Source organism: Brachyhypopomus gauderio, chromosome 14 (genome assembly GCF_052324685.1).
Source record: "Brachyhypopomus gauderio isolate BG-103 chromosome 14, BGAUD_0.2, whole genome shotgun sequence".
In the NCBI taxonomy this organism is placed as follows: domain Eukaryota; kingdom Metazoa; phylum Chordata; class Actinopteri; order Gymnotiformes; family Hypopomidae; genus Brachyhypopomus; species Brachyhypopomus gauderio.
The window spans coordinates 10969994-10997050 of record NC_135224.1 but is presented as its reverse complement, the minus strand read 5'-3'; the positions used below and the strand labels follow the sequence as shown (position 1 = coordinate 10997050).

The 27057-nt window shown below is 44.9% G+C and overlaps 1 protein-coding gene and 1 long non-coding RNA gene across 6 annotated transcripts in view; one reads left to right on the top strand and one right to left on the bottom strand.

The window, feature by feature from the left end:
- LOC143474446 (ADAMTS-like protein 1) overlaps positions 1–27057 on the top strand; it is an 88816-nt gene that overhangs the window by 31680 nt on the left and 30079 nt on the right. For 3 of the 4 annotated variants that reach the window (XR_013120779.1, XM_076971898.1, XM_076971900.1), the window contains exon 3: positions 24882–25009. Coding sequence is in view for 3 of the 4 variants with exons in the window: in XM_076971898.1 (XP_076828013.1) it covers positions 24882–25009 (128 nt within the window). In the remaining variant the exon portion in view is untranslated. Of the gene's footprint in view, positions 1–19990; positions 20251–24881; positions 25010–27057 lie in introns of those variants that run through there. The other variant, XM_076971899.1, reaches the window with a different exon arrangement.
- LOC143475702 (uncharacterized) lies at positions 10157–11225 on the bottom strand. 2 transcript variants are annotated; one of them, XR_013121091.1, is made up of 2 exons: positions 10901–11225; positions 10157–10770 (listed from the first exon to the last, which is right to left on the bottom strand). It is a non-coding gene; the product is annotated as an uncharacterized LOC143475702 (long non-coding RNA). The 2 variants fall into 2 exon arrangements; XR_013121090.1 differs by having other exon boundaries at positions 10157–10761.

The window sequence follows — 27057 nt, the reverse complement described above, 5'->3', positions numbered from 1 at the left end:
TTAGGCATCAGCAGCTTAGTGTGTCCAATAAGAAACAAGCTCCTAGCTCCTTGTTGTTCTTAATGGACACTGTACATGTAGGAAAAGGGTTAGCCGATTAGCGTTGGCAGTAATGTGCCTGTCCGGTTATTGTGAAGCAGCCCCTTTGACTTGATGTAGAGTTACGTTGCCTCAGACCCGCAAAATCTTGTGCAATTATTAGTTTTAGGGTGGTGCCAAAGCAATTAGATGTTTCCTTGAACCTCGTTTTCAGCTCCAGCAGTATTCCCAGCCTTGATTCATGAGCTTGTTGTTTTGGCTTTGTGGAGTGACAGAGGAGCTTAGCGGCTGGTGCGTTCGTTGGCTTGTCACCATGGAGTGACATGGAGGAAGCAATCCTGGAGAGAGAAAACATTTTCATTGGCCATATGGGTCAAGCCAGACATTAATGACCTTTCGGTATGGAACGATGCTGACATGCGATGATTGATGGGGGGGGGATATCGACATTAAAAACATTAAACTTCTTTTTGCATGAAGCCCTCCCTGTGTCATGCAGGCTTAACTAGTCCTCTTCATTCGCATAGAGACGTTCCTTTCTTCCTCACTGTGCCATTCTGGAATGCGTGTCTATACCCTGTGGGCATGAGGCTCATATTTGGAAGAAGAGCGCTATCAGATGAAAATATTATCTCCGGCGCTCCGGAAGCCGGACACGCCCTTCATGGTGCGCTACACCTCCGGGGGTGAAGCCAGTGACGCTGTCTCTGCACAGCCAAGCGGACATCCTCCTGTTGTGCCTGTGAAACATTTACAACGGGCAGGATCACTCCCCAGAGAGGAAAAGCATGCGTTCTTTAAGCGTCTGTAAAAACCCGACCTGATTGTAAAGGATTTGGCTCCGACTCAAATATACGATTTCAGTTATGCTTTGAAAAAGCCCACCGCAGAATCCGCGTCTGATCTCCATGCCATGACCACTGTCTTTTGAGATATACGATCGGCGCTGTAACGTCACGAGACAATGATTTCTTTCAGAGGTCTCCTCTCAGTTGTTTTGGTCTTTTGAGTTCAGTCGACCCTACCACGGCAGCTTATAGCTATTATTTTTCTAAATCTTGCTTTTGTTAATCCCAGGCTGCGAGATGATAAGAAGCGATCTGTTTGCTTCAGAAGGAGCTAGTTACCGAGTCCTGGGTGACCTCAGACGAGTTCTTGAACCCTGGTGTGGTCCAGCGTTAATGGCGTGGACAACAGCTGCGTTAATGTATGCACTACCCCGGTGATTCAGTACACCAGTCGGGTGCCAGTTTCAAAATGAAACCTGGAAGCCCCGTGAGCCATGGCTGTGCATATTCATACAAACGAGGGCTGTAGTGTGTGTCAAAGTCGAGCACCATATAGACATGCTCGCTTGCATGTCTGCGTCGCTTAGCGCCAGACTAGGTGGAGGCCAGATGCCCTTTGCCACTTGGATAATGGCAAACAGCTTGTCTGGTTTAGCCAGGGGTAATAGTATACAGGTAACGCTGAGGAAGAATTCCGTATCGGAGACATTCGCATCAGAAGAGCCTTTATTCCTGGAGATAAAGTTGCATTTGGGCACAGGAAGCCCAGATAACTGAGGTATGCAAGGTCCCGCACCAAACTATTACTCTCATTGTTTTTTCAATGCACGGTAACTAGCGGACACTGGGGCCGAGTCCCGATCCCGCCTCTGAAACTCCGCCCACCGCCCTCCTGGCCGGCCGGTTGCCCGCCTCCCTCCCGTTACCTTTGCTGTCCTCTGCCTCCATCTGCTTTTCTGGGTGGATGGTCAGGCGCTATGTCACGATCACCACGGTAGGTGGAGGGGCGCATTCCCGCACTCTTCCCACATCTGCTAGGTGATGGTGTTCTGCCTGATTGTCCATGAGTGCAATGTCATGGCCTGGCTGGGCATTGTGGGTAACCGCCCCTGTGGCTGGGAATGCCTGGCGACCTGAACGAGACTGTGCCAGCTGTATGATGTCTCAGGGGCCACCACAGTGAAAATACCCCATTTAGCTGTTAACTGAAGGATATGCAACTGGGGACTGGGCAGCCCGTGTGTGTGTGTGTGTGTGTGTGTGTGTGTGTGTGTGTGTGTGTGTGTGTGTGTGTGTGTGTGTGTGTGTGTGTGTGTGTGTGTGTGTGTGTGTGTGTGTGTGTGTGTGTGTGTGTGTGTGTGTGTGTGTGTGTGTGTGTGTATTTTAAGGGCTTAACTTTGGAGTCCCCACCTCCCCTGTTACAACTGTGGACATTTGGTGTCCCTCTACAGTAAAGTAAATGGAGCTGCTTTTGACCTTCCTCAACATCTGGCCTCATTCTTATGTCATGAAGAGACAATTACTCAGAAGGGGAAACTTTGAGCCTAATGCATTTTGTAAGCAGGTGGGTGGCTTTTCCCTGAATCCTAGAGAAAACAATGAATAAATTCATCTTGTTTATCGACACCGTCAAACACTAAGGAGCAAAGATTTATAATCAATATCAAGACTTTTTAAATCAGCAGCGGGAACGAATGATGGTGTAATTCGGATGCCGAACATGTCAGTGGCGTCTTCTTCGGGGCCTGTTTTCAGTGAAGCATGTTGGACCGGCCATGCTTCCATGCTCGGTTTGCTCTGAATACGCGTTGGGACACAGCTGGAGAGAAGCAGCCGCCCCTAGAGAACAAGCTGGAAATGTGTGTGTGTGTGTGCGTGTGTGTGTGCGTGTGTGTGTGCGTGTGTGTGTGTGTGTGTGTGTGTGTGTGTGTGATGATGTCCCCAAAAAACATTGCGGCTGCTGGCCAGGAGCCTGCACAGGAGACCTCGTCCAGGGTGAGTCCCTGCATGGGGGGGACGGCTGCACATGTGATGCCGTGGAAAGAAAAAAAAAACACGTATCGGCCCGCTGTGTGACTTCCTGCTTTCTGGCACTCTTTAAACATTAAATTTGCTCACTGTTTTCACTGGTGAGCACACGGACAACAGGGGAAACGGCTGGCTGTGATTTATTTGGTGTGTAAAGCAATTACACGCATCGGGTCATCTGGTGTGAAAAGTAAACTCGACGCAATAAATGGAGTGATGAGGATCAGCTGTTGGAATTTGTTGCTAAACACAAAAGTCAGTCTTGCCTCGCGTTCGTTTTATTACCATCAGCAAAACAGCATTGTTAACCAGAAACCATGGTAACTAGTCTTCTGTGTTGAAATCCAGTCAAGCATGTTGGCAAGCTTGGACTGAGATTTTCGCTGAATCAGGACGATTGAAATAAGCATGAATACACCGCTGGATCGCAGTTCTGAACCCAAATCCAGATCAGACCCAGCAAAGTCCAGTCGCTGTAACTGGATGTGAAATGTATACTTTCTGGAACAGAATTCCTGTACAATGGAGAAAGGGATCAGTAACCTTTACATGCAGGTGTTACTGCCAAAGGTTAGTAATCAGAATATCAGAAACTAATCAGGTTCTTTCATGGTTCTTTTGTAGGTGAGGTAAGCGATCTCATGTTTGCAAGCCCCACAGCTTTTCACGAAGGCCTGCTGTTCAATTACGATTCTGCCTTTGTTCTGTGTCTTCTGTGTGCTATCGCATTACACTTCCACCCAGAGACACGCCCACGTTCCCGCGATCGGGTCAAGTCCATGTCTTCTGATTGGTGCACATCACGGCCACGCCCCCCCCCCCCCCCCCCCCCCCCCCCCCCCCTCCCCTCCATGTTCACCATTTGGAGTCACGCACAAATTATGGACTGCTCCCTTCGCTGATTGATTTTTAATTATTTACGCCCTCCGTCATATTTGTTGCAGATGTCAGTTTCGCCGAGTGCCAAGAGATACAGTGGGAATGCTTTGCAGAAGCCCTCAGCTGGAGACTGAACTACGCTTTATTCAAAGGCCTTTTTTTCTTTTTTGCCCGTCTTCAGGCCTTTGATAATAATGCTTAGTTGTGCTATAAAAACTTAAGAAATTAATGTGCGCAAGATCGTACAATTGGTCCAATAATGGGCACTGATGCGCCCGAGAATGCTTACAACTAGTTTTTTTTTCTCTTCATAGTTATTTGATATCAACAGTTTCTGTTTGGAACACTGCTGTAAAGCTCAGGTGGGGTTTGTTTAAACTGCTGTTCGTAAGACTTTAACATTATTTTAACATTAACATTAGTTCAAACATTATCGTAAAGGGGTGTTGGTACCTCTCATTTGTCACCATGCAACTTTTTTGCTGTTTCAGAAGTTTCCCATGGGTTAACGCAGTCTTGTTTGACCTGGCAGAGTGGCACATGTATACCGGCTAGACCCAGAGCCATATGTTTGACCACAAGAAGTATAGCTTATGTTCTTCAAAACAAAGACAGAAAGAGTGGTATATGGAAGCAGCCACTTTGTTATTGGAATACCGTAATTTATGAGTTGTTTCTACGTCCCTCCATGACCTTTCAGCCATATATTGCATAGTGTACAGATTTTGGCACCTACCAGAGCAGAGCAGCCTTTGGAGATCTGATGCAACGATGGGAAACTCAAAAACAAATTTGACCGAGTAACTCCAGAGGGCTTGTAAGGGACAGTTAATGCTGGTTGCAGTAAGTCCTCACAAGCCAAGCCATAGAGAGACAATTGAGAATGGATCTTTTTCCTACAACTTGAGTTTCCCACTAAATCTTTCCAATCAGCACCAGGCACTTTCCAGTGTCTGCTCACAATATTCGTTTCCAGAGATCAGCCCGAGGAACTTGTATGCTGCGTGAACACAAAGCCTCGCTTCCAGCAGGGAGGATGTTGGGTTACAGAGTCTGGCTTTCAGAGTAGCACGCTGTGCTTGGAATCCTGTTGCACCCTTTTGGAAAGGTGGCTGCTTCTGTTGCTCTCCTCCTGCAGGGCGCATTGACTGGGACCATTCAGGGCCCGGCGCAGAGCACAAATGGAAACAAATGAGGTCCGCACCGAGAACACGTGATGGGGCAACACAAAGCTGCCAAGGGGAATGGGGGGGGGAACCCGCGTGGGCCCGGCTTACAGAGCGACGACGGGCCGTGCCCTGCAAGCGATCTCGTCTCTCAGCGCAAGGCTTGCGAGAAGGGCCGACCCACTTTCCAGCCAAAGGGCTCGCCGTCCAAGCGATGGAATTTATGGAGTTTAACAGGACCCTTAGTGACACTTGAGTTACTCCTCAGTTGCACTCAGCTCTCATTTCCCGCAGCAAACCTCGCCCCGGCTCGCAGCGGGACGTCCTGCTCACCCTGCCCTGCCGGGGTGGAGGTGGGCTGACGCTGGTTTTCGATGTAGGAGGTTTGGGGGGTTATGAGACTTGCAGGTAGATGGAGGTGGAGATGGTAGGTGGTCTACATGCTATTTGGGTTCGTGTGCGTGCGTGTGTGTGTGTGTGTGTGTGTGTGTGTGTGTGTGTGTGTGTGTGTGTGTGTGTGTGTGTGTGTGTGTGTGTGTGTGTGTGTGTGTAAAGTACTTCTTGGAGCTGGATTGTATCCCATTCACATGCTCAACTGCTCACTCACGGTTAGTGAGCAGGGAGTTCACCAAAGGTGGCGCTATTGGCCACTCAAGTAGCTTTTAAGTGCATTGTGACCATTGACCACTGGTAACAGCAGTATGTCACAGTGCTGATTCGCATCAATGACACTGTGACCTTGTTTTTATTTTTACCGATCCCTAAGGACAAGAAACCCATCGGTAAGGACAGGGAGACTAATGGACAGGGAGGCTAATGGACAGGGACGGTAATGGACAGGGAGGCTAATGGACAGAGAGGTATACACTTATGCACTGAGCCGCCTGCATCTCCCTTTGGTGAAGTGAAACCAAGGAGGGATGTTTCTTTGTGCTTCTCCATCTGCACCGTGGTGTGGCTGGATCCCGGAGGTCTGCCGAACGTCTGCAGGAGAGATGACCTCGCTCATCTTTTAGCGCCCCCGCGGGTCTCTTGGCTGTGGGCGCGGCGATGGCAGGACGGCAGCAGGCGAGCATGCTCAACCCTGGACGCTGTGATTCGGGTTGACGGATCTGGCCCCTTGGGCTGGGACTTTATGACTAATGGCCGTTAGGATAGAGGTCAGGGATTATGACAAATGACCGGACTCGGGCTTTGCCGCGTTAACGGATGCCACTTTCCCCCTGTATTCTTGGTCTGGTGCACTCCTGCTTCTCCCACGCTCCCTGGTCTTCAGAGGTGCAAGTGTGTTTCTGATCAGTTGGTGATGAAATGTGCCACAACTCCTTATTCCCTGCCAAAATCTGTAAATAATAAATCAAAAGGCTTATCTTTGTATACAATGAGTCGATATGAACTAAGCACACTTATCTGATTCTAATTTGTGTGTGTGTGTGTGTGTGTGTGTGTGTGTGTGTGTTTGGGAGAAAGAGAACGTGAATTAATGTGGCTGGCTATTTTAAATCTGTATATATCAAGTGCTCATAAATGCTAATTGCAAGCACTTTCAAGATGACTAGAGTGTCAATTTAGTTGACCCATGACATGCATGATTATATTTTAGGTATACCAGTGACATGATTATGGGAGTTGCTTAATTTAACTGTTGAGGTTTATAAATGCTATGAAAATGTCTGGAGTTGTTTGTAATGTAATGTAAATTGTAACATATTATGTGATGGAGCGATGGAGCAAAAATCCTAGACATTTGAATGATTTCTCTCTCTATCTTCATTTGAATAATCTCTCCTTCTTTATCTTTCTTTAACAAAAAAAAAAAGGGGGGGGGGGGTTGGTGATGATGTATCGGGGTTCTTCCCAGTTCATTCCCTCTGATCTTGCCTTGGTGTTGACGTACCTGATGCCATATTGAGGTCCTGTTGCTAGGGCGTTTCCATGTCCTCATGCTTTACATGTGTTTTGATCTGATGTGGGACACACAGACCTCCATATTTGATAGAAATGTGCTCCCTTCCCTTGGGCAGTAGTGGATAATGCACGTTAGCAGATGTGTTCACCTAGAATGTAAAAACACGGGAAGCTTGAACCAATCAATGACTTTGAGCAAGCAAAATTACATACGTTTAAATGTTCGGGTGTTTGCATGAAACCACTGATATTAAAATGATGTTTGTAATTATCTTTCAAAAATTTGTGAGAGAGTGACCTCTCCATCTCTCTCTCTCTCTTTATCTCTCTCTCTCTCTCTCTCTCTCTCTCTCTCTCTCTCACTCCCCTTTGTGCATTCCATACGCTGCACACAGATACCACACAGGGACGAGTGTCATCCGATAATTAACGATGCTTACAGGATCACGTTCCAAGACCAGAGTGTTTACAGGGTCCAAAAGCAAAACATGATGAAAGATGATCTCTGCGGATCACTGGCGCTGCGTGTCGGATCGGCCCGCGGTGTCTGCAGGATGCGGGGGTAGCTGGGGGCCGGCCAGCGTCTGTGACACCGCAGCCTACCACAGATCTCTACCATGTAGAAATGAGCATCATAGCTCACGTGATGGATACATCTACACTGGGGGCTTTTTTATTAAGCATACCTCTCCTAACACCAAACATATGCAAGAGAATTATTCTGTTATACGTTCCTTGTCAGAGGAGGTGTTGATGAGATAAAAAGTAGAATCTTTTGCTATTTTTGAGATAAAAACGTTGAGTTTTGTTGACTAGCTGAACGAGATCAGCTCTGGTGCTTGTTTATGAATCTTTGATGCCAGTCTAAATCATACCTTTTTTTTCTGGAGCGCCATCATTGTGCTTCAGGAAGGTGAAGGCTCGCAGAGGACCTGCAGTTCCCCAGTCTGAACACAAGATGTCACTGTTCATTTAAGCAGAGAGGAGCGAGGCTGCTACAGACGACACGCTTAGTCCTGTGTCTGCCCTCGCCTCCTAACGTGTGAAATATTAGCTAATATATATATTAGCTCATGCTAACTGGTCAAAGTCGTGGACCAGTTTTTCCAGTGTACTGGAGTGCCTGCCTGCTAAATGTATTAAAAATGAAGATTGCACAGTAATGAAGCAGGAAGGTTCTAACTCGTGCAAGATGTCTATCGCCAATCTCTTCACCAAATGGGCGGATCTTGGATTGTTCACCTTTCAGTAATAGACAGTTATGTGGATTGGGTGATTATTTATTTTGTCTTGTTATTGTTTGTCTTAGTAAATCATATGTGTAATTTATTGTTGTGCACAGATGCATTTGTTGTAAGTGATTGATTCAGTTGTGTGACTTGGTGGAAACTGTTTAGAGGGGAATATGTCTAGTGGTCAGACTGTTCTCAAAATGAATAAATGCTAAATGTTGGTGCATGTTGGGAAAACTGTATGACACTGTTCTCTTCAGGCCTTAGTACTGCTGCGCTGTAAACTTCTGTGTGCTGTGTGTGTGCACTGAAAGAGCTCTGCAGAGATGACGAGGCGTTTGCACAGCAGACCTTGCAGCTGAGTTTCTTCTGTTTCCTGTTCTCTTGTTCTTTTTTTAATACATATTGCGGTTTGAAGTTCCTCTCTGACAAGTCAGTGCTCCACTCTTCCTGGAGGACGCACAGCCCAGCCGAAATATTTACCGGCCCGTGGTTTAGGGATGCGATCGTGTTTGGGTGCGGAAGCTCGTTTCTCTTGGTCCTCATCTGCACAAGCCACTGCAGGCTGTGAGCCTTCCACAGATGTGTGCCTCAGTGCGGTCGCCCTCAGAAACAGACCCACGAAGCAACTTCCCACCCGACTGCCCACCTCGGCGATCCGCATGCGAAAGAGAGCCATGTTGACCCCGGCAACGGCAACCCGCCTTCTCTCAGCTGCTGAATCACGAAAAACCCCGTAGTTGGCAGCCACGAGCGTGCCGTATCGCGTTTCGGCCCGGGGAACCCACTCGTTCCCATCCCGTAGCATCGGTGTGGTCCCGCCACACGAGGCGTAGCTCCCGCGATGTGGATCACAGATGCGCCACGAGTCGCAGGAGCGCGGACCACCACCGCGATGCAGACGACGACCCAGCGCCCCCCACCACGCCGCTGATAATTTGTTGCACATTATGGCAGAAGGCCTGGTCGCCCGCCATCTCTCCAGCTTCCCTCCGCCCACGTTCTGCGCCGCAGGCGTTCCTCCACGTTGTTTCTCTTTCTCTTCGGTCTCTTTTCCAACACCGTTTACTTTTAGCTGCATAATATTTTCTTGCACTCCCATAAACCGGTTCATATAAGCCTCGCTTTGGTCAGGTTTAAATTTATTCTTCATTTACATTCACAGTCTATGCAAGATATATTTGCTGGTTGTTTCAGCTACGGCACAGTTCTTTTTGTGTTCGTGTTTAAACCTGATGTCATCATGGCAGGACTTTAAGCAAACAGCACAAGGCCTTGAAAGGGGAGGTCCTGGTCAGGTGCGGGAGCAACCTCCATGGCTACAGACGTGGTGTCGGAGGGTTTAGCTGAGGAAGGACGTAGTTGATTTCATGCAAAGCTGATCACTGAGCCAAACATTGAGAAAGAAGCATTGTGATTGGATATTTTAATTGTGTGTCGATTTACGGTGTCCAGACTTCACCTCCTTCCCCACTTCAGTCTGTGTTTCTGATCAGTTTGCTCCAGGAACTGCCTGATTGCACCCCCCCCCACCTGCCAGGCTTCACCGGTCCAGAGAAGCTGACACAGGTTCCGTTCCGTCTTGTTTAACCTCCACCTGTGGCCGTGATGTCAGCTGTTTTCTTTGGTGATTATCTTGTAGTCTTATATTCTTGGATATGAGCTCCCTGAACTTTGCTGTTAGGTTATATAACAGTTGACTTTGGAGTTCAACTTCTGTTTATTCTTTGCCTTTTTTCAAGGTTGTTTTTTCCTCAGCCCCTGCCCAGGATTGTACACATGCTTCTTAAAAAAAACAGGCCATGCATGTACGTCTCTTTCTGTGAGACTTTCTGTAGTGTGTGTAAGCTGCTTAGCCTCAGCTTGCTGTAAATCTCAGTTTTTTAGGGAATGGAGTGTCTGGATTCATGTTGTATGGTTACCTGTCTGGTCCACCTCACATTAGCCTGGCAGGCCAAACCACAAGCAGATAGCTGGATACATCCAGATAAACCTGCAAAAATGCTTTAGACCTAAACAAAAAAAAATCCTAAACTAGCACAAATAGGTTAGAGTCTCAAATATATTTGTGACGGGTAGGGTGAGCGAAAATAAATGGAAGCAATCACGCCAAGTCTCAGGGAAATAGGATGGTTTAATATGTAAAGTGCGCAAACCAAAACCCGTGAACTGATCCGAATTAAGGATATAATAACCAGCGGTCAACTGGTACAAAGACAAGACATATATAGACGAACAAACGACCCTCAGGTGAGACGGATCGCGGGCTCCGCCCACCTGAGGGACGAACACAACACCACACCCACAGGACAAGCTGCTGCTGTAGACGGGGGCGACCAGTAGGGGGCCGCCGTACCGTGACAATATTGATACTGCCAGAAACAAGTGTCAGTGCTGAAACCTAAATTGAAAGATATAATACCAATACAATGCTGTAAAATGCAAGACAAAATATGTGATATTACTAATAAAGACAGGCCAAATGCAAATACAAATATAATAAATATTTAAAAGTGCATTTGGTTACATTTAAAGACTTCTCCAAGAGATCTACAGCATTTTCATTTAGCCGAGACTTCACTTGCCATTTGAAGACAGTAACGGACTCTGCTGTTTGGAAAGCCAGTGGAAGTTCACAGGGTGCTGGGACAGAGAACATCAGTGTCTTGATGTTTGTCGTCCATGAATCGAGGAGGATGGCAGGTAAAGTCGAAGCATACTCTGTGTGTCCTCCATAGAGAGAAAATAGTAAATTCTCCAATTGGTAATTCTCATTATCATTTTAAACATTTTTAACATTTCCTCTATCAATAAATACATGTCTGTCACAAATTTAAAGATTATGAATCTGAGAACTTACATTGCCTTGACTCTTTACAGTTATTTCTCAGTTCAGAAATGTGTGCCGCGGGATGATATACTAACTCCATGACTTGTCTAGCTAAGATTTGCAGTAGCCTGCCTTTAGCACCACTCTCAGAAGTCCCCGCTGGTGCACTTCTGATTGTGGAAGCATATGGAAGGCCTGATGGGTTCCAAAACGTCCATTTGGTCTCAGTTTTACAGAACCTGATCTACCTGTTGCCCTCACCGTGACTGGCTGCTAAGGTCATGGGCTAATTATACTCACAGAGAGCTAGCAGACGGAAGGTTAACTGCCGTTCACTTCAAGACCACGCTGCTGGTCAAACTCCCATATAGTCCTACACACAGAGTCAGCATTCAAGATGCCCACTGACATGTCTCAGAATATGTCACATGACCATATGAAGAAGTTAAATACCGTCAACACTGATGTTATTTGTGGAAGCACTTGTTTGATAGGGAAATGCTTGTTTTGTCTGTTTCTAAGAACACTTTGCTAAGATTTGGTAATACTGTGAGTTCTGTTTTGGTTACACCGTTGACTGTTATGGAGCTGACCTACCATTCTGGAAATCCAGTCATTCAGTTCAGCCAGCACACAGGTTTACTCAGGAGGTCATTTCCTGGGAAGATTGTATTTTTTTTGCTGTTACTTTTGGGTCATCAATCATTTAAGGCATGGGAATGAATTGATTTGAATCGAATTTCAAGCTTCAGCAAACAATGTCATTGGTTTCATTTGTCTCACAGCTGTTTAAGTCTGTACCCATGAGCTGACTGACAGCGCTGTGTTCATAACAGTGTAGAGAATGGAGCCCTTCGATAGCTTTAACAGAGCCATGCGCCGATCTCGGCTAAACGCAGGGCTTGTCAAGGGAAGTATTAACCACATAAACACATGCATTCATAATCCTACTTTTCTTTCTTTTTTAAACTGATTGAAAACACAGCTTCAGTACCAGTGTGCACATAAGTGATTTAGTGAGTGCACCTGCAGCAAACTTTGTCTACAGCGTGGCCCGTCAGTGCTAAAGACTAGGAGTCGTGGGCTTATGGGATGTTTTTGTGAGGGCTGTGTGGATGTGGCTGTTCTCTTTACCGAGTGACCTTTGACACCAGCTCTGTCCCATTTGTGTTTTTCATTAACACCTTCTTCACTCGGCCTCCGTAATTAAATTAGGATGCTTCGAGAGAGGCCAATGTCTGACAATGGCACATCGGTAGCCCTGTTGAGAGTGGTCGAGGGCTAATATTTTCCGATTGGCTGACTTGCACGATGGTAATGCACACCAGTTGGGGGAAGGGGGATCCCCAGAGGAGGGGCATACCCTCGAGGACAGCGTCTCATTGGCCATCTCCCATCATAACACTGTCATACTTCCTCACAGTTCTCACTGGCCAAAGACAACATATAGCTACAGTTAGAAAAATCAAACACACATGCTCCTTGTTAGCTCATGGTATAGGGTTCAGAGCTGAAACCTGTTGCGAGTCCCATACCTAGAAGATAAGACATGATTTCACAGAGGAGGGAAACCTTTCTTAACCTCTGTGTCATATACAACATTCAAATTCATTTGCAGTTCATGCATTCATTCAGATCATCAGTTTTCTGTATTTACACTATATCCCTGGAGCTCCCCATCCACCATTCTGAAATAGGGGGATCTCAGGATGGAGGAAAAGGTGCATCACACTCACAACCAGCGGGTAGTCTCTGGTCAGGCAATGAAACAAAAAAATGGATACGGTTTGAAAAGGGAGTTGGGAACAGAAGTGATTTATAGCATTCTGTAACACAGCCCTCGTAAACGCCAGGATGCCAGTGCCTGATGTTGCTTGCTGGTCGCAGGTTTAGGGTTAAGCTCGAAAACAATCCGGGAAAAGTGCCGGGGCGAGTCGCGTCGTGTGACCCTCAGGGCGGCTGTGCCCGATGGGAGCCATCTCCTCCCTCCAGTGAGAAGACCCCAACACTTGAGCTGTGGGGGAGAAATAAAACTCCAATTTGTCCAAAAAGCAAAGCAGACTATGAGTACATGGGTTATCACTAAAGCTTGACTGCTACAGTCCCACGCATCAACATACAGACATTTTAGTATTTATTTGTTTGTTTATCGTTGCTGTTAACATTGAAAGCCTTTATGAGACTGGAGGGATGTTGGAATAACGGCTGGGTCAGTTGGGAAAGAAACGATAGTGAAACATGTCTGCTGTCTCCTGCGGGTCATGACATCCTACTCTTGCAAGCTTGTGAAGGATTAGACCTCCCAAACTCTGAGGTACATCAACTGTTTAGGTGTGACCTCGAGTTTATTACCACACAAATTTTATAAACTTCTAACAAACACACACACACACACACTTCACTCCGCTAACATGCCCCATAATTTTCCACATGAAAACAAAAATGTATAATATAGATTTCATGATTTCATGAGTTCAGTCTGCTCTTAATAGACTTTTCTTACAGTTCTCAGCTTCCTCTATAACAGTTTTATTGCAGTTTCAAAAACTGCACTGACACTTACTGACTTCAGCTCTTTCTAAAGCTTATGCTGACTTTGCTGTATAAAGGACACACTGCTGCCAGTAATCTGATATTTGTGTACTTGTGGGCCACCAATCCACAAGACGCCTCACTGAAAAAAAATGATTCTCTAAATATATGTAGTATTTAAAACAAATAAGAAGGATGTGTAACATGTTGACTTGAAAGATTAACATAGATTCATATAGAAAGTTTAATCACACAATATTAACCATCTTGTCAAGAATGTTCTGATTTACAAGATTCTAAGTAACTACATTTTAATCAATACTGTAATTTTATGTACAAACTCAGAATTTACATATTTAAAAATTACAAAGGTTCTTCACAAAGCATGTTCAAAATCTATATACGATATGAACGTCTTGTCCATGCAGTCGAAACTATAGCAGGCCGTAGCATATAAGAGTAGAATCACTTAAGTATGCTGCTTGTAGTCCTGCAGAATCACTATATTTACATTTTCAGCATTTAGCAGACGATCTTATCTAGAGCAACTTACAAAAGTGCTTTGGCATCTATTCCTAGAACATATCCCAGGCAGTACAGTAGGTTAGACTTCAAAATACCATTGAACTAGAATATTGCTGAAATCAGTGCTGATACATAGAAGGGCAAAATAAACACAAGCTGTATATCAGACAATGATAAGTGCAAGTGATCAGACAAATGATAACATTAGTTAGTCAACATAGGTGCAACATAGGTCAATGGTTGTTTAAATATTCCACAAATAGATCAGTCTCCAGTCTGTTTGATAGTCCTCCAGAGGCAGAGAATAGTTTTGATCCATGTTTTCCATGAGATCTAAAGCATGGTGTCTCAAGTCTAGCCGTGCTTGAGGTTCAAACGTTCTTCAGGTGCAGTTCGAGCATCGGGGTTTAAAATTTGATGCGGGCAGCTACTTGAAGCTAGTTAAAGGAATGCAGTGATGGAGTGACACTGTGTGAACTTTAGAAGACTGAAGACTTTTAATGCTGTTGCATTTTGGAGCAGTTGTGGAGATGTGACGGCCCGTAGAGGAAGACCAGCAAGTATCAGATTGCAGTAGTTTAGTTTCGAGGTGGCAAAAGACTGCACAAGTACTTGAGTCGCTTCCTTTGAGACAAAGTTACAAATTTGACATCTGCTAGACCGGGTCAGTGGTGGGTAAAGCAATGTCAGCCAAGCCAGCTGAAATATGGTTGGATCCTGAGTGTCAGGTGTCAGAAGCACCAGAACCAATCAGGACGCAGACAGGAGGGGTTGGAGGGAAGAGTGGGAGAACCCCTTGAGGTCCAGGTCCTGTCCTGCATTCTGAGACACCTCAAAACAAGTAACAAAAAAGGCTATTCATCTCAGTAAACCTAGTAAGATCACAGAGACCTGAACATGCTTAGACTGCACTAAAATGCTGTTAAAAAGACGAAGTTCATGGATGTCCCTCCACTGTAACCATAAACATTTCAGACTAAACTGTAGCTGTGCCTGTATTCCTTTAGTACATGTTTGGATATTTTAGGTTATGAATTCTCACTGAAATATACAGCCCCGAGGAACAAAACCCAAAGGAATGTAACTATGTAAAGAAATAACTACCTCCTCTTTCTCTTCTCTAGTCAAACATGTATCATTTAACACTGAAGACTTGTGTCTTGTTTCACTATGTGAGGTGAAGGGTTGGGATGACATTCCTTCATTAAACTGCCTTGTCACTGATCAAGCACTGAAGGTCTAGTGGGTGAGGGTGTTAATCCGGGTGAAGTGAGTTTTCTCTTAAATCTCCTAAAATTCAGAATAGCTGTGAGAGTGTGAGAAGAATCTATGAAAAAGAAATTCAGAATAGTATAAACACCTTTGACTTCTTGTCCTGTGGTCTTTAGAGGAAACATACTCAGATGGCAGAAAATGGTGTAGCCTGTTTTACTTATTATTTTGAGCTTGTTTGCAATATTTTGTACTTTCAGATATTGTTCCAGTAAAATTTAATTTCAGTCCCCCTGCTTTTCACAGTCAACTTGAACCCCGCCTCCCTCTGCTGTGTACAACCTCATCACTGCCTGCTGTGTATTTCACAAAATGTTTATCCTGCTGATTGTGAGACGGCAGTGCCAAGCCGGCGTGTATACAGTGTCTGATAAATGATCTGACCTGCACACCAAGGACACCATTTGACTAGAGAGCAGTGCATCACTCATGGCACTTTCCCCTCACACCCCCCGTTGTTTATTTCACGGTTAACTTCGCCCTGACGAACGAGGGCACGTTCGGACGCCTCGTAACCACATCGTGAAACGAAGGCCTCGTCCAGCGGGGCGGCCTTATTTATTTCCGCCGTCGACGTGAAGACAACGAGCTGCTTTCCTGTGGCTTAGGACGGAGTGCATACCTCACATGGGCCTGTGAACAGTGAGGATGACGAGGTGAGCTGTAGAGGCAGGCGGACTCCCCAATCAGTCACCCTGTCGTTTGTGTCTCCCGTGTGAGCGTTACCTCCCCAGACTGGGTTGGCCTGCGATGCACATAATCGGAGCGAAATCTCCACGGAGCTGTTTACTAGCGAGTAAATCTATCACCTCTGGAACACCACCAAGCTCCCGCTGACTGAAAATTGTTTCCCTAGTCGTACAGTGTCTGATCAAAATGTCTGTACCTCCTGATGGACCAGCAGTGGGCTGTGGGAATGGGCGGGGTTATTAAACATTAGAGTGATGGCAGTGATGGTTGTATTTCTGAGGACATTTATGCTGAGGTTCTTGATGACCTGATGATATACGTTATTGGGGATGACCTTTATCACATTGTCAATGCATTGTACAGTAATATACCAGTATAATTAAATTCAATTACAGCACAGCATTGACCTAAACATTGCCCTTACTTTCATGAAACACTTACATGACCATCAAAGTTTGCTGCATCCATAAAAAGTATTTATGGTGAGAAATATACTCTGTCTCTTTTTAAAATAAACTCAAGGCAGTTTCAGTGTATCTGTTACAGGATTAATGTTCCATGTTCAGTCAGACTGTATTTGTATACTCTTCCTCCTCAACCCCTTTGACGAAACAAAGAGGATTTAGAGTCTGAGAATTAAGTTTTTGTTTTAATCCTGTTTTTTTGGAACTCAGTGGTTGGATTTTCAGCTGTAGGTTGTAAAGTTCCTTTCCTGGTAACAAACCTTTAAAGTGTGAGTCCGATTTAAATCACGTTCCGAGTGCATGCACCGTATATCGGGAGGCGCAGACACCATTTATCCCACTCGGAGAAATTGACCCTGCACGCAGGAGTGAGTCTCTGAACCTCTTGGAACTTTGCCACCATCTCAAGACCTGAGCGACCTGGTGTATAGTGCTGGTTCTTTGGTCCATTGGACCTGGGTCTGGCCTTCCAGCTTTGTTGTGTTGGGAGACACAACATTCATCATGAATGTAGGAAAGCAGCTACCTTGTCCTGTTAGCCCAAAAACAGAGTTATGAATAAAGTAATATTTATGTGATCTTCATGGTAATGACAGAACGGGACAATGTATTCTGTCAGCTGGAGAAAACTAGTTGTCATGTGATGTCTGAAGCAAATTAATATGGAATCAGGCTTGCGTCTTTATGAAAAAGTATCGCAAATCAACTGGAACGGTGATAACGTTGCGGAAACATCTCAGCATTTATGTAAAGCTAAAGCATGCGGTGATGGTCAGGAGAGAATGGTAGCCAGACAATTATTTTGTTCCACAGCACTGTCTTTAAACTTAATGAGGCCGCTACACAACCAGCAACCGCCCATCTCCAACATCACCCCAAACGCAGGGCAGGCCGAGGCCCCGTCAGGGATGGCTGACTTCTGCTGACCCTGAACAGCACTGTGCCTTCACAGCTCTCTTCTTCTCCCAGCGGGAGATGGCAGGAAGAGGCCCGAAGGCCAGGCTGGCAGCGGTCCCCTGGCGCTCAGGGTTGCGGTAGACCTCGCTGTATCATCATCTCATGGCTGAACACCCCCACAAAAAATCCCTCCGCCACACTCCACCAAGATTTAGTTTACTTCACGTTCGGCTCTCGGCTTTGGACTGAATATTCGCTCCCTGCATATATACGCCCAATGTGGGGCCCCCGAGTGGCCGTTTTCATAGCCATATGATGTTCGTGCAGTGAAAGATGGATATGCACTCAGCCATTTTGCAGGCACTGTAAAATTGTATTTGAGGCTCACGGATTTTGTCATGGGGCTTGTTTTGACTCACAGACATTAACATGTTCTTGCCATAGGCCTCATGCAATATTGGTTACATGAAAAGCACTCAAAGACCTCTCATAATAAGTCACTCGTAATAGGTTTTTCATTTTTTCAATATCAGCATGTCAGTATTATAGATCATGCTCCCATTTATTTGTGACTTTATCTAAAACTCTGTCTAGACTTTGTCTTTAACAACTTTCTGTGCAACTGTCAAAGCAGGAGTCACTAGAAACACAGTCAGAAAAAACGCAGTTTGCGCTGACCAAGAATTTGGCTGACAGCATACAGTAATTGGAAAGCCATTGGTCACCTATTCATCTGTCCACCGGAGGTGTCAATTGCAAAGTTCATTTCCTCTTTGGTGTCTCTCATATCTTTGTGTTTATTTTGGCGTTTAAATGGATAAGCAATAGCCCTCTAGACAGCAAATGACTTGGTTGTGTGTTTAGGATGAAAGAGTTTGTTATCCAGTTCACTGTGATTAAAGTTGCCAGCTATTAGTTTTGGAACAAGATAATATTTCTTATGGCCTTAATTTGATAGTGGCTCTGTGGCTTTTGAATTCAAAAATATGCTTGAAAAGATTCTTTTTTATGATTTTCTGCAGCTACAGAGTGAACTCTCTAAGGGACTCTCCACACTCATCAGAACGTCCACACGGCAACTGAAACTGTTGGCATGCTACCCTTTTGAGATTCTGCTCTGTGAAAACCCACATCAAAAGCTCACCAGTCAATTCTACACCTCTAGGCAGACTCGGAGGTTCATGTACCTCGGCGCTAGTACAGAGTTCAAGTTGTTTCCTTGCAGACGTGAAAAAGCGAGCCTCCTTCAGCACGTGAACATCTTTAATCACGAGCCGCTTCAAACACTTCTCTGTGATGCATGCTGATGACTTCAAACTTCTCCTGCGCATGAGGTCATCTCACTTGGACTTAAGTTAATGAGACTGCGTGCAGTCCACAGCAGCGCTTGCTCAGATGTCACATCAATACATTTTGCACTCCCACCAAATCCGTGGTGTGGGAGTGAAAGGCTGTAATGGATTTGAAAGCAGTGCTTCACGCACCGGAGTGTGTTGTTCGTTACATATCATTTTTAAAAAATCTTCAGACAGCCTTCTTATCACAGGCAGCAGCGATATAAAAGAGACGATATCCAGTGAGGACTAATGATGAAGTTCAGAGTGAGGACTGACTCAGAGGGACGATCCCATGACGTTCCCTACTGGAGAACTATTCACTCTGTGATGGAACTTTCTTGTACAACAATTGTAATAGATTAAAGTGATCAGATAATTTAAAAATAACATGAAACACAGGGTGCACTTAACAACTGCTCTCGTCAGTGCAGTGCCAATGTAAAGTCAGCGATCCATGCAGAACATAAGTCAGGTCTTATGTATCAAGCTCTGTTAGCTGAACTTTCAAGTCTTTCGGCATAGAGTTGTCAAGCCTCACACAAATTACATTTAAAAGTAATTTTTTCATGTTTCTCAGCATGATTTGGTTGTTGATTTTGGCCTGATAATTATTTAACGAAGAAATGTGCATGTATAAAAAATAAGCAATATTCAGTGTTTGGGGAGAAGACCTAAGGGACAGAATCAGGGATAATAATCAGACTTTTTAAGTACTGTATTTTTAGCTCAAACTCCTTTCAATAAATCACATTTTAAAGGCCCAAGTACTGTCCCCAGGAGGCACTAATGGAAATATCTCTATACCTTTCCATCCTGAATCCTTTACTAAGCAGATGTTTTGAGATTCTTTGAAGTTTCTGAATATTTTTTTTTCCTTCCAAAGAAACTGAAAACGAAATGAATTTCTGTGATTTTGCTCCCAGTTCTCATGCGCCTGATGAGACTGTTTCACCTCAATGTTATGGGTCACGTAGTATGAACTGCAGAGTCTTGAAGACTTGAAAAGAATTACTGAGGGAGAGAGAGAGAGAGAGGTGTTTGGATGTGACTGTGGAAAGTTTTGATGATTTAGTCATTCACTGTTTTTTCCAAGATGACCATTGTACGTGGGCTGCTAGGTGGCTAAGCATAGTGCATGACCGTCTCAAACTAAGATCAGCTGGAGTGAAAAGCCAGAGGGAGCGAGAGAAAGGTGGTTTGGGGAAGACAGATGCACATGAAAAACAGTGGAGGAGACCAGAAGACAGAGAAAGAGAGAGAGAGAGAGAGAGGGAGAGAGCACGTAAGTGAGTGAAACTACAGCTGACCCAGGTCTTGCATTTTCTTTAGCCTTCTCAACCGGGGCTGCCTCTGATTGGTTGGCAGGTTAGTCCAGGAGGCTGTTGGGGCTCAAAGCCCCTCTGACTCCTCTGGAAGAGAGGCACTGGAATTAGCAAGTAAAGGGAGGGAAGGAGAGAGAGAGAGGGAGTGTGTGAGCACTTGAACCTGCAACGCACAGACTCAGTCAATCGCCGGGAGCAGAAGCTCCATACGCCGGACTCGCATTAGCTGCACGCACTCGCGCACACACACACTGTCGCGTGCGTGCCGGCCGTACCGCGTCCCGCCAAGCATGGACCAGCCCACCGCCACTGCCGCACTGCTGGCTGCTTTCGTGCTTCTGGTATGGATCTGTTCACTTTCTATTCCTGTGCTGATTTCTTTTAGACAGAGAGACAGAGATGGGGAGAGAGCATTAGAGTTCAGATAAGATATGTTTGGATATTCGTCGGTTGCTTTCATTTGTGTATATGTTTGTTACCTTGCTCTTTTCGTAATGTGAAATTGCAGTCCCAGTAGAGTTTTTAGGCTAGATGCATTTGCTTTTTTTTAACTTGAGGACATAGCTAGGGATTAAGAAGAGATTGCATTAGACAAATGGAATGCACTTTGGAAGGTCAGTGGTTGAATGTTGGTCAGTTTGAATAAGCTCTCCTGTGATGGAGATGATTTTCCGTGAATGCATGGTATGATAATTCCTCACAAGGGTATTGTTGCATGACAATAAAAGACTTATGAAGTGTCTTTACACAATTCGGATGAACTCACCAGTATCAATTGTGAAGCTGGTAAAGATTGAAGGGTTTTTTTGGGGATTTTTAACATTTAGACAGTCCCATATGGGAATCCACTGAACTATGAAATGTGGCACTTGGAGAGAGGCGAGGGCTTAAACAGATGTGAGGTGATCGGTTGACTTTCCAATTAAATAAAGCCCATACCAGGTATATTGATGTAATGTGGGGTCCCTGAAAGTGAGCTGGAGTCTTTCACCTGAGTCAGACAGTGCCCTCTGCCCAAAGAAAACCCACACAAATTCACAGCACCGTTAAGAGCAAGACCTGTCCAGACAAGTCTCAAGTAATCACCCATGGTGTGAGATTTCACCCTTGCACTATTGAACAGAAATTGCCTATTATACCACTAGGAATTTTGAGCTTAGATATATAAATGATCATGCATGCCTGAAGAAGCTCACGTGTAAAGGAGGAAAGAACTGGGTGATTGGGGGGGGGGGGGGGGGGGGGGGGGGGGGGGGGCAAGCAGCTCCCTGAAAGCAGCTGTGACTGATGAGGATGCAAGGTGTAAAGTGTCAAACCAATAGAAATGATCCAAGGAGATATCTATGGCACGAACCACTGGAAGTGAACCACCTGATTGGTCCCTGCCCCCTGAGAGAGGTAACAATAAGAAAGAACAGTTGGTAGATTCATGATCATTTCCATGAGGCCTACATTTCTTTTGAAATCGCCTTCACTCATGTTTGTCGAGAGAGCCGCCTTTCAGTAAGTGAGTGCAAACCCACTGATTGCTTGCAAAGGAAACTGGGCAACCGTTGGACGGGAAACCCCAATCAGGCCAGAAGTTTATTTATTCGGATGTGGCCCAGCTAAAGTCATTTGATGCAAAGGTTTTTGGCTAATATGATTTGCTCCATGCTCCATCACTTGTGTTTAGATCTCACTATCCCCCGTATTCTTATGTTAGGATTGCAAGCATTTGGTTTGTTTATACTCTACCCACTTTAATAATCTGGAACTTCACATGAATAATGGGCCATTTTGCTACCGGGACCAAAGAAAATAAGCTAGCGGTATCATTACCTTGTATCTCCTTTCTTCAGTAGGGTCATTCTTTATCCTTAGCTAAACGGGGTGCCATGTAACTGGGAAGAAGCCAGTTCTTGGCCTTTTTTTTCTCTCTCCCAAAGTCCCTGGTTTTAATCTTCAGCTCAAACAAATTTTGCTACTTGGTTAAAGAAAACATCGACCAGTTCAGCGGGCATGTATTTCGCGGCAGGTGTTCTTCACAGGAGCTCGCCATGGCTTGGACTCGTTCAAAGCGGCATGAATGCCCTTTCCGCAAGTTCCAGGTAAATGGGAGTGCTGGAATGGACCCTGCTGCTTTCGCTGCCCGCCTGGGTCTCGGATGAATACAGTACAGACAGCTGCCATAAATGCCTTCCTCCTGGTCTTTTGTAGGCCTCTACAGTCCCCGTTTGTGCTGTTGGCTCATGGTGAAATATCCATTATCCTTTTGAGAGCTTGTGAGTAACAATGAATCGAATGAATCGCATTTCCACACTCGAGAGCACCCATATAAGTGGTCCAACCTTTAATCAATCACACTTTGGTGGCATTTCTTTGTCCTCTTTGAATCTCAGTGTAGCTTAGCCATCTACTGTCACCATAGTGATGTAAAGATCACACTAGTCAATGAGGCCAGCAATCATTGAATGCTACTTTTTTTAGTTAGTAACTTAATTGTTTATTGGAATGATTCCCACCTTGTCAGGATGACACTTCACCCTTACGTTCCTGTACTGTTACACACCTAAGCAGAAGTGGAGGTGTGATATGAGCAATAACTCCCATGCGAAAACAACATTCGATTTAAAGATATAAAGCTGCCGGTCAGCTGGCTGTCACAGTACGCCTGAAATGCTCATTGTCCTTGCGAGCACTGTGTTCAACTTCTCATAATATTGATGTTGGAACTAAATTCCTATCTCGTATCTCATCTCTGTGAAAGGCTTTGCTGCACAATTGGGTGGGGGGGGGGGGGGGTGTTGGGGGGATAGGAGGCTGGAGGTTATTAAGAAAGGCGTAACATTTCACACTGTAGGAGATTACTGACATCTGATTGAAATATCTTGGGAGGTAACTTGAGAGTTTTGACCATTTCCTACCATGTATTGTCATCTATTTATTCACACAGACACCCAGCATACACTTAGCACAAAAGGCTTGATGTTGAATTTCTGATCAATTGTGATAAATCAAATTCACATGCTAATATCAATTATTAAAATCTCAAAGTTAATCTCTATGTGAACATTGTTTTAAAGTTAAATTTGTGTTCTTTTACATTTATTAACATTAAGTTGTGCTCTGGCTGCAAAATGAATTCTCAGAAAATCTACAATAATAATATTGGTATTGTAATTTTCATTTGATCAAATCCCAAATGGTCAAATCAGGACCTTGAGAATCAAATGTGAATTTGATTGGTGACATAACCAAAATATCACACCCTGATATAGATTATTTCATATGGAGCTAACAATGTAGCACATTGTTCTGTAAATTCAAAATATACATTTTTAGATGAAATATGTTTATTTAACTGACTCGTTTATTAGCAGTTAGCTAGCTCACTAGCTAGCAGTTAGCTAGCGAATTCATTTTCCAGCTAGTTCCCCCAAATTGTCGTAGCTGCTCAGACTCCTTCTCTCGTTCATTACTCTGTGCTGTGTTCACTCTCCTCCATTCTATTTATAGTCAGCCAACCCTCCACCCTCCAGTCATTCCCTCTCCACCCTCGGCAGTGCAAACCCATTGCTAGGCTTTAACCTGCTTATCAGCACGGATACTTGAGTATCATCACCATCGCACCCACTCCAACTCTTTGCATCTCTGTATTTTTCTACGTGTCATTATAGTCTCTCTTTATTTGTTCCTGTGTTCCTGTGGCTAGCTCGCTGATGGTTGAATTCGACATATCGTGATTTGTCATCTCGTTGTATGTATGTCGTCGTATTGTCTCATCGGCTTGTTAATTTGTTCTCTGCTTCCCATTGTTCTTTTCTCAGTTTCTTATTTTATTATTTCTTATTTTCTTCATAATATTAGTTTATTACATCAGCTAAAGTGGCCGCTAACATACATTTTTGGTAATGCAAAGCGTCATTGATATTATGAAAAATATCGCTGTAAAAGATTTTTTGCAAGACAATAAAACAAATGACAATATAAAGTAAAATAAAATAAAACACATGCTTTTCTGTCACAAAATATATATTGTAATATTGGCCAGCCCTACAAGAGATCATTGTTAATATTACCCCTAGTGGCAAGTGGTTGGTACTACAGTCATACTAACAATTTTTGCTGCTGTTTGCTGTTTGGACTGATTGGAGTGATTTGGTCTGATTGGAGTGGTGTTTGATCCAAAGTCAAACATCACCCAGAATCTGGTTGGAGCAATCAAAATATGATCTGGTTCACATTTTGTTGTCAAAAGCAGTTATCAGTCAATAGGTCTAGACAAGCACCCTTTGAATATCTTTACTGCAATCCTATCTATGCGTACTGCATCCAGAACCACTCTTCAGATAAAGCTGAAAGGCATGGCATGAGTACTGCTCAAAGCCACAATGGGCTAACAGTGAGAAACGAGGGACTTTGTTTCAGAAGACTGGCGTGCTGGGAGACTATAATCAGGTAAGATTAAGCCTGCCATTTCAGAGCAGCAAAATTTAAGCGAATTTAAGTGCTTGACCTCAGACGAGCTCCGTAGATGCCCACACGCCCCCTTTCGGGGCCAGGTTGGGTCTGGCTGGGATGTGCTGTGCTGTGAAGGAAGCCATTGTGGATTGCCCAGGCCCTTGGATTTCTGAGGCCAGTCGAGGAGCACACTGGATGTGCTGACAGGGTGAACGAGGGCTGAGCTAGACAGGAAAACGCACATCAAGAAAATAAGAATGACTAGACCAAGTGGATGTAGATGTGTGTAGGCGTGTAAGTGACCAAGGCAGAAAGGAGGTGAGAAGATATGAATTTGAATCTGAAATTCTGTGGCTGAAGCCTTACAAAGGCCACATGCACATTCAGTGTGAGGTTTTGCACATATATTGAGTTTTCTTGTACATTTTCACTTTAAATGTTACTCTCTCAAATGTTATTCTTTTTTTCTTTTACTTCTCTTTTTTGCTGAATTTTCCTTGCTCTCCATCTGTCCTGCCCCATTCCGCAGAGCTCGCGGACGGCTCGCTCCGAGGAGGACAGGGACACACTGTGGGACGCTTGGGGCACGTGGAGTGAATGTTCCCGCACTTGTGGGGGAGGGGCCTCCTATTCCCTCAGACGCTGCCTCAGTTCCAAGTAAGCCACACCCACCATGCAGTCAGCCAGTTCATCTTGTCTTCTACACTCTCGCTGTTATTTCTTACCACCTCTGCTTACTCTTGGCACTCAACTTTCAGCTAATTATATCTACATTTTACTTAGTGGCAACATGAAGTCAAACTTATGAAATGCCACTACAATATTTAGCACCTACAAGTATGGGAAAGCCACCATTCCCACCTGTTCAAACTTGTTCTCATATTGTTTAAATAAAAAACACAGATATCCAACCCAATGAGTTCATAGAAAAAGAATGCATTTTACTGAGCAAGACCCACGATTAGGGACATTAACTCACGCTTGACTTTACCAAGCCATTGAAGCAAATCACACTGTAATGAAAATGTCCAGTGACAATTTGTAGAATGCACTTAAAGGAGTCAGGTGTAATCCTTCAGTTGTAAGAGCGTTCAACTGGTTCCCATTAAGATCCTCTATGATGGAGGTGCGTCCCTCTCACCGTGTGGTTCGGTGTCGGCCGAACGGACGTGGCCGCACCCCTAATGGCATGAGTAAATCACGGCGTGAACGCTTCTCCCAAGAGCTGTAATAGAAGCACTCAAAATACATTTTATGTGACTGTTAAACACTCGTCGTGGGTCGAGGAGGGCCCGCTGTTTCTTGCATTTCCCCAGCAAATGGGCTCCAGCCGCTGTCTGGCTTTCACCAGATGACACGGCAGGTAAAACGAGGAGACGTGATTATCGACAGCGCATTAAACATATCCAGGGAATCACAACCCTTTCCGTACAGTAGTGATTCAAGGAATTCATGTTGGGGTGGGGGCGGGGCGGTGCACCCAATCAAGAGACCAATTATGAAGAAATTGCTGTCAGGCTGCTTTCTATTGAACTGTCACATTTATTGGCTGGGGAATATCTGTGCAGTGAACTCATTGATTTCATGCTCTGTGGTATGCGCAGACCTTAGTGCAGCTAAAAGGTAACTATTGCGCAAGGGGTCAAGTCTGTGTTACCGTGTCATTTTGCAAATCTTGCAGTCCTGCTCACTTAAGCTCACTTAACGAGGATGCGCCGTACCTCGGGATTAGTGTCCTATCGCCATACCGAGAAGGAGTGCGGTGTTGTATTCTTGCAGAGTTAAACTTGGAGTATTCAATATTTCTGGTTTCACTGAATGACTAGTGCAGGGGTTGTCATAATGTTATTGGGCCCTACATTGCCTGAGTGTGTTATTCTTTATATGGTTTTACAAATTGAAAATGGTTCTACTTGCCATCACCCCGCCTCCCACGCCCCCAAACGCACATGCCCTCTGTTTCAAAAGGAAGGAGCATTTTCTGCCTTGTGGTCTGATTATACAGTGTTTTTCTTTAAGACATCATTGCGTGAGTGAGAGCCACTAGACTGGGCAGACCTCAAGTTGAAACAGCAGTAAAAATTGACCCCCGTGATTTCATGTTAAGAGCTGTTTGAGGTTCGGCCCCATACCAGGGCTTGCGGTGAGGTTTCTGAGTGCAGAGTGGCTGTTTGTGGGAATTGACAGGCCTTGAGAGGGGGTGTGGGGTACAGGGGTGTGGAGTGGGGGGTGAGGGTACAGGGGTGTGGGGCATCTGAGCTTGGAATGTGAGCAGAGCAGGCAGTCATTGCGTGGGAATGGGGATCAGTTAGACTTGGTCCCAGATCAAAGTCCTGTTATGAGACCTACACAAGGACCTTGTGTGCTACTGCAGGAGGACTGTAAATATTTATGCAACACCTCCCACCCCAGCAGGAGCAGAGCCCTGCACATACATATACAAACAATGGCAGGGTCACATGCCAGTGAATTGTACACACATCCAGGGCCTCAGAGCCGGTCAAATCCACCAAAATGTATCACCATAATCAAGCGCACTTTCTCAGTGCTTCTAGACATGCACACAAGCACTTGCACCTGCAACAGTCCCTTGCTGTTCTTACTCTGCTGGGCCTGTATGCATCTCTGCCTCCCACGTCCTCTCCTGCTGACTCAACGAGTAACTGTGCAAACATGGGGACTCCTAATTATATAAACACTCGGTT